The sequence below is a fragment of the Uloborus diversus genome, chromosome 8 (assembly GCF_026930045.1).
Source record: "Uloborus diversus isolate 005 chromosome 8, Udiv.v.3.1, whole genome shotgun sequence".
Lineage (NCBI taxonomy): Eukaryota > Metazoa > Arthropoda > Arachnida > Araneae > Uloboridae > Uloborus > Uloborus diversus.
Genome location: NC_072738.1, coordinates 53,064,979 through 53,071,805, shown reverse-complemented (window position 1 = coordinate 53,071,805; position 6,827 = coordinate 53,064,979). Strand labels below are relative to the sequence as shown.

The 6,827-nt window shown below is 34.9% G+C and overlaps 1 protein-coding gene across 1 annotated transcript; it reads left to right on the top strand.

Moving 5' to 3' along the window:
• Positions 1 to 511: 511 nt before the first annotated feature.
• Positions 512 to 6,027, top strand: LOC129228368 (ankyrin-3-like). Its single transcript, XM_054863046.1, has 3 exons — positions 512 to 656; positions 3,195 to 4,502; positions 5,975 to 6,027. Exons 1-3 carry the CDS (start codon positions 512 to 514, stop codon positions 6,025 to 6,027), a joined length of 1,506 nt encoding a protein of 501 aa, XP_054719021.1.
• The last annotated feature ends 800 nt before the right edge of the window (positions 6,028 to 6,827 follow it).

The following is a 6,827-nucleotide window of genomic DNA, read 5'->3' as shown; positions in this document are numbered from 1 at the left end:
AGCTGCCCATTATTTTCCAGGAACGTTTCTGAATCGTTTTTACAGTGTGATCTTTCTTTTCCAATTTTTCCGATCTTACTGTTTTGTTTTCATGTTTATTTTTCCGAACTGATTATCTTTCACCAAAGATAGATGTATGAAGGAATGTTATTGGTTCGGGTTTGAGATACCCAGACTCATTTTTATCAGAACACAATGAATTCTCCTTCCATAGCGATAAAACTTTTCGCTGACATATTTCAGAAACAAAGGGCAATTTTCTATTAATTATGCGCGGGAATTTGATGCGATAGTGCTTTTGACTATGTGTTCGTGTTTAATCACCACGTGTGTGCAGACTTTCAAATAACATGGGATAAGATATTAAAGAGCGCCCACAAAGAGTGAGTGAAATGCCTCATTTTACTTATCTCAATTTCTTTAAAAATAACTTATAAGCTGAACAGTCAAAATTTTTTATTGAAACTCTCCTCACTCTCATTAGTTACTTGCAGTAAAAACAAAGTCCAGCATGAGTGGAAAAGATGAAAAAATTCTGACCTATAAATCTAAAGAGGAATTTCGAGCGGAGTACTATAAAATTCGCTATAAAAAGGAAGATGTCAAAAATTTCTATTTAACTATATGGACTCAGATCTTTGTAGCTATATCGGAAGGTGATATTAGTTGTTTAGAAAATGTGTCCCAAGTTATTGATTACCTTTTTGAAATAGAAAATCATGTGATTTTAAGATATTACTACTGTACTGCAGGAACACAACTTAAAGACACAAATATTATAATACTGTCTTGCAAATATAATACATTAAACGTTCTAGAATACTTATTTAGCAATGGCAATAAATTGTTAATTTCTTTAGCCAAACTTTCTGCCTTTTTACCGACTGATGTGGATGAACAATATCACAATGCATTTTACTATGCTCTTCTCTCAAATAATGTTGAATTGATAAATGCTCTCATTGGTAAATGGCCAGAAGCTTATCTCAAAAATCACGAAAGAGCCTTAAATAAAATACTTTCAAATTCTTACAGAGAATTCATGTTGAAAAATATTTTTTTGTCAGAAAATGTCAAACTATTACTTCTGGAGAAATTGATAAATTCCAACTTTTTAAGCGACAGCCTTGAACAAAAAGAAGCCCCTTTTTATGAAATAGTTAAAATAATGGCACGAATGGAATTCTTGGAAAAAAGTATTTTGTCATTTATTGGAGAGAGTTCAAACCTAATGGGTGGCAAACTCGTTTTCATGATGAAAAGCATAGCCAAAAACCTTTTTATATTGAAACGCAAATTGATAACATCGTATGAGTTTTTACCATGGGAAGAGACTGAATTCTGTTTAATCTGTTTCGTCAACGCCCTTACGATAGAATGTGAAATGAATCTATTTTGTAAGGCACTGTTAAATGTTAGTAAAGTGCGTAATTATTTGAAAGCCTTTGCAACAATCATGAAAAAAGAAAAAAATAACATCCTGAGCAATTTTAGCTCTGAAAAACCACTTCCTAAACGAGAACAAATCATCAAAGAATTAACAAGAAATCACCCAGAACTCAAGGACTTATACAGCGATTATCATCAGTTAAGAGATATTCATTCCCTCGGGAGGATATGTACTTACTTAAACTTAGCTTTGTCAGTCAATCCTGAAAAAAAGGAAGGACAACTGGTGGTCCTCAGAGCCCTACAAGTCACCGGTGAATGTCTGAAAAACACTCCAAAATCTCCAAACTTATCTGATATTGCAATTGAACTTTTGCTTTTTTCCGTACCTGCGGAAACTAGAAAAGTTATTATTAATCTTCGAGATGACCTCTCCCATAACGACTCTTTTTCCAAGAGAGCAGAAATCGAGAAGAATTCTGTGATGTTTTTTATGGGTGTTCAAAGTGATCTCAAAAACGTTGCGGAAGTGGCAAATGACATTCTTCATATTTGCAAAGGTAGAATTTTAAGGACTCTTTTTCAAAAAGTTCACGATTGCAACAGTATTGATGACATGAAGGAGATTTACCAAATATTTCGCACAACCGAAATCGATCTTAGCTCAATGAAAATCCTTAACACTAAACCTGAAAATTCCCAAAGGAGATGCTTGGAAAACCTGGAACAATTAGTAGTAAAACTGAGCAATCAAGTTTCTAACAAAACAGAGTATGAGCAATACTTATTTGAAAAGCTGTTTCGCCTATTCAAATGTCACAAAAGTAATTCTGAAAATGCGAAAATGAACAATTTTGTTGAACGCAACGCATTGCTAAGTTTGATGAAGAGTAGTTTGAAAACCTTCGATCGTTACGTTTTAGAAGAAATAAAGTATCAGGCAAGTTTTGCTTTAGAATATTTGTACCCCGAAATTCAAGTTTCAAATTCCAAGGAAATAACTAAATTGACAACGATTCTTATGAGTATTGTTCTAGAAAGAAAGCCAACTGAAAACTTCTTAAAAATAGTTTATTTAATTCTTCTTATGTGTGGAAAAAATGATTTCGAAAACATTGAAAAATTGGGAGAAAAGCTAAAGGTAAGTAATGTTGATGCTAAAGAAGCACAGACTACGTATTCCATCACGGATAAATTCAATGGTCATTTATCGAATAAATTATCAGATTTAAAAGATTTAATTAATAGTAAATACCTAGATAAAGAGCTTGATACAGCCTTTCTTTGCCACCTCAGAGACACAGAACTACAAGCAATAATTGAAATGCTTGTTCTGGACATCATGTCGATTTTTCCAGATGAATGTTTCGAAAAAAACCTTCATTTTCTTGACCAAGATGTTGCTATATTAGCTGGAAGAGAGCTACGTAATCACTTAGCACATCATAATAACATAGTAGATTTAGTATCAACCCCCTCAATGGCGATAGTTTTAAATGCTAGAGAGTTGATTGAACAAGATATAGAAATATATATGAAAAAAATCGCCCCATTGATTCCGGATGACGCTCTTATACTAGAAATAAAGTATGAACAGGACCTCAGGGTTGTGGATGTTCAGGAGAAAATGTTTAAAGCTTTAGAAAATGGAGATGTAGAAAACTTCGAACATTGTCTTAAAAATAGAGCGGACATACATGGAAGAGACATAAATTCATGGAATGCTTTGCACTTTGCTGCGAAGGGTTCTACTCTGAAGGTAATAAAATCACTTATTGAAGGAAATGTCAACGTTTATGCTGTAGATTCTAAAGGCCAAACTATATTACACGTTGCTGCTTCCCATGGAAAAGAATGTGCTGTAAAATATTTGACTGAAGAAGTGAATTTGCCTGTAGACTATTTCGACAAACTCGGAAAAACTGCTTTGCACGCTGCAGCAGAAAATGGACATTTGAATGTTGTTCGAACTCTTTTAAAAAATAAAGCTGATTTCACCGTAAAAGATGTGTCTGACATGTCACCTATATTTTATGCTGTGAGGAACAATAGTGTAGAAGTCGTCGATATCCTTCTAAGGGCATTCCCGAGTGTCAACACCATTGAAAGTTCTCTTGGTTATAGTCCTCTGCATGAAGCTGCGAAACGTGGGCACGCAAAGATAGTTGAAATCCTGCTTGAAAGGAATGCAAATGTTAATGCCAGTACTGACATCGGTTTGACACCGTTACACGCGGCAGCATTCTGTGGACATCCGGATGTTGTTCATAATCTGATTCGTAAAGGAGCTTATATTAATACTACATTAATCACTGGAAGTACTGCGTTACATTTGGCTACAGAAAGTGGCCATAAAGAGGTAGTTCATGTGCTGCTGAAGTATGGAGCTGATGTTAACGTTGTAGATAAAGTCTACAAACATACGCCTTTGAATCGTGCTGCACGAGATGGACACGAAAATATTGTTCAGGCTTTACTGGACAATGGAGCTCGTGCTGATATTTTCAATCATGAAAGGATGACACCTCTGCATTTTGCCTCGCAGAATGGCAATTTGAGAATAGTAAAACTTCTTACTGTACGCAGCATTGAAATTGATCCAAAGAATATGTATAATTATACTCCCTTGCATTTAGCAGTTAATGGAAACCATAAAGCTGTAGTCGAATACTTATTGAAACGTAAAGCAAGTATCGATGCCAGAGATATCAATGGTCTCACTCCCTTACATTTAGCCGCAAAGAATGGATGGTTCGATATTTGTCGCATTATTATAGAAAATAATGCTGACGTCAACATTAGAGGTATTGCTGGGTTGACATCTTTGCATTTAGCTGCTGTTAATGGCAACACAAAAATTATTGAATTACTTTTAAGAAACAAAGCTGATATCAATTCTAAGTGTGTTCAAAGAATGACGCCTTTATATTTGGCAGCTCAAAATGGCAATATGGAGGCTGTTACTACTTTGATTAATAACGATGCCATTTCAGATAAGTCTACACTGATTGCAGCAATTAATGGACATCATGTTGATATTGTTAAACTTTTAGCGAGGAAAACTATTGACAAAAATGAATTAACTGATGCATCATTCACCGCTATAAGATCAGGTAATAGTAAAATTTTAGAAATTTTAATTAAAAGTGGTTCTGATATGAACGTAAAAATAAATAGCATAACACTGCTAATTTCAGCAATTATAGAAGGTCGGGAAAAAATCGTGGAATTTTTTCTTCAACGTGGAATTATTATTAATGAGGGTCTGGATGATGTTCTTTTCTTTGCAACACTGCAGGGTTTTAAAGAAATTGTACAACTTTTGTTAAATTGTATTACCTACAACTCCATTAATATTAAGGGTGGAATGCACGTGGTTACCCAAAGGGGTTATGTATTGCAGGTTAACTCTTTAATAGCAAAATGTGCTGATGTTCGTGATCCAATTGTCAATATTTCACCTCTATTAATTTTCGCTGCACAGGAAGGGTACGATGATGTTGCCCATCTATTGATATCGAAAAAACTCCTTGTGAATTCGGTGTCAGTTGACGGGGATACTCCATTACGTATAGCAGCTGCAAATGGCCGTAACAATGTGGTAAAAATCCTGCTTCAAAATCACGCGAATATTTTTATTAAAGATGAGAAAAATCTTACAGTTTTAGAAGTAGCCGTCTTATGTGGTCATGTAAATGTCGTCAAAACTATTTTGCATGAAAATAAATCTGCCATAAATATCAAAGGTGCTCAAAATTGGAGCTTATTGCACTTAGCTTCTTCAAAACCGAATCTGGACATGGTGAAATATTTAATCGAAGAAGGTTTAGACGTACAAAGGAAAAGCTCGACTGGCTACAAACCTATACATGTAGCAGCCATTGAGGGACATTTAAAGATTGTAAAACTCTTTCTTGATCATGGACTGTCTATTGATGAAATCGGTGAAAATGGTTGGACGCTACTACATTATTCTTTTAGGAAAAATAAGTTTGAAATGACGAGATTCTTGTTAGAAGAAGGAGCTGATCCTAATACCAAAGATATATTCGGAATTGCTCCTTTGCATTTTGCTGCTAAACTTGATTGTAAAGACGCCGTGCAACTTTTATTAGAAAGCGGGGCTATTTATGATCCCTCAGATAAAAACAAGATCATACCTTTAAAATTAGCTTCAAATGAGGGTGTTATACGTATATTTAACTATACAGAGGCATTGTTTAAATCTGTGAAACAAGATCTACCGTCACGCGTTGAAAACTGTATTCAAAAAGGAGCAGTTGTAAATGCCAAAAATACTGCAAATGGAACACCACTACATTATGCTGCTTGGAAAGGCTGTGATGCAATTGTTGACATTTTATTACAAAATGGGGCTAATCCTAATACCATAGGGAGAAATGGATGTACTGCTTTGCACTATGCAGCCAAATTCTCTTTCTTAAATATCGTAAAAACGCTTTTAGTTTACGGCGCCGTGTACAATGTTGTGAATAACAATGGAAAAACTCCGCTACTTTTTGCCGCAGATGAGAGCATAAGAAATTTACTGCAGGTATTGAATGACTCATTTAACTGCATTCAGAGTGGTCTTTCCGATGTTATCCATGTGCTGAATGCCATAAAGGATACGTCTGAGTTGAAATCAATAATGTGCGCTAAGAACTCTGAATTTGAGACCCTCATAATGTTTGCTATGAAGAACCGGTTTGAGAATGTTCAGCAACTGTGTGAAATAGGTGGAGATTATCTACCTTTTCAGTTAAGTATAGCATTACAGCTGAGTAGGCAGGGTGATCATGAAAATGCTTTGAACATCCTTCAACGTTTGCTTGAAAAGCGAGAAGAAATTTTAGGACTAAATAATTATGGCACGTTTGACATTCAAATGCATATGATTAAAGTAATGTACATGCAAGGTGGTTATCAAAATGCTTTATGCATGGCCACAGATTTGCTTGGGAAACAAGTTGTTGTTCTGAGTTCAACTGACCAAGACATTTTAGAAACTAAACACTTTATTGCTCTAGTGTTGCAAAAATTAGGGAAAATTGAAGAATCCGTAAAAATGTATGAAGAAATTTATACGGCGCAAAAAGAAGTATTGCATCCAATTCATTCTGATATTTTAGTTACGGAATTTGAAATGGCATCGTTATTAAACTCGCTTGGAAGATACAAAGAAGCAATGGATATAAGTTGCAGAGTGTATAAAAATAAAATAGCTGTTTCAGGCCCCTGTGATCCAGTAGCTGTTCAAGTTCAGAATAATATAGCAGCGATTCTAAGCAATCAGGGAAATCATGATGAAGCACTGGAAATTTATGAACAAGTGCTTGAAAAGAAGAAAATAGTTTATGGTGTTGATCATCCTGATACACTAAATACAATGCTCAGTATTGCTGGTGAACTTTTTGCACAAGGAAAGGACATTAAAG

What these genes read in the sequence shown, in the direction of transcription:
- LOC129228368 (XM_054863046.1), top strand. Translation starts at nt 512, where the DNA reads ATGAGTGGAAAAGATGAAAAAATTCTGACCTATAAATCTAAAGAGGAA. An exon ending in CTTTGTAGCTATATCGGAAG is followed by an intron (nt 657 to 3,194) that starts GTGATATTAGTT and finishes TTTATGCTGTAG; the next exon opens with ATTCTAAAGGCCAAACTATA. An exon ending in ATTCACCGCTATAAGATCAG is followed by an intron (nt 4,503 to 5,974) that starts GTAATAGTAAAA and finishes AACTGCATTCAG; the next exon opens with AGTGGTCTTTCCGATGTTAT.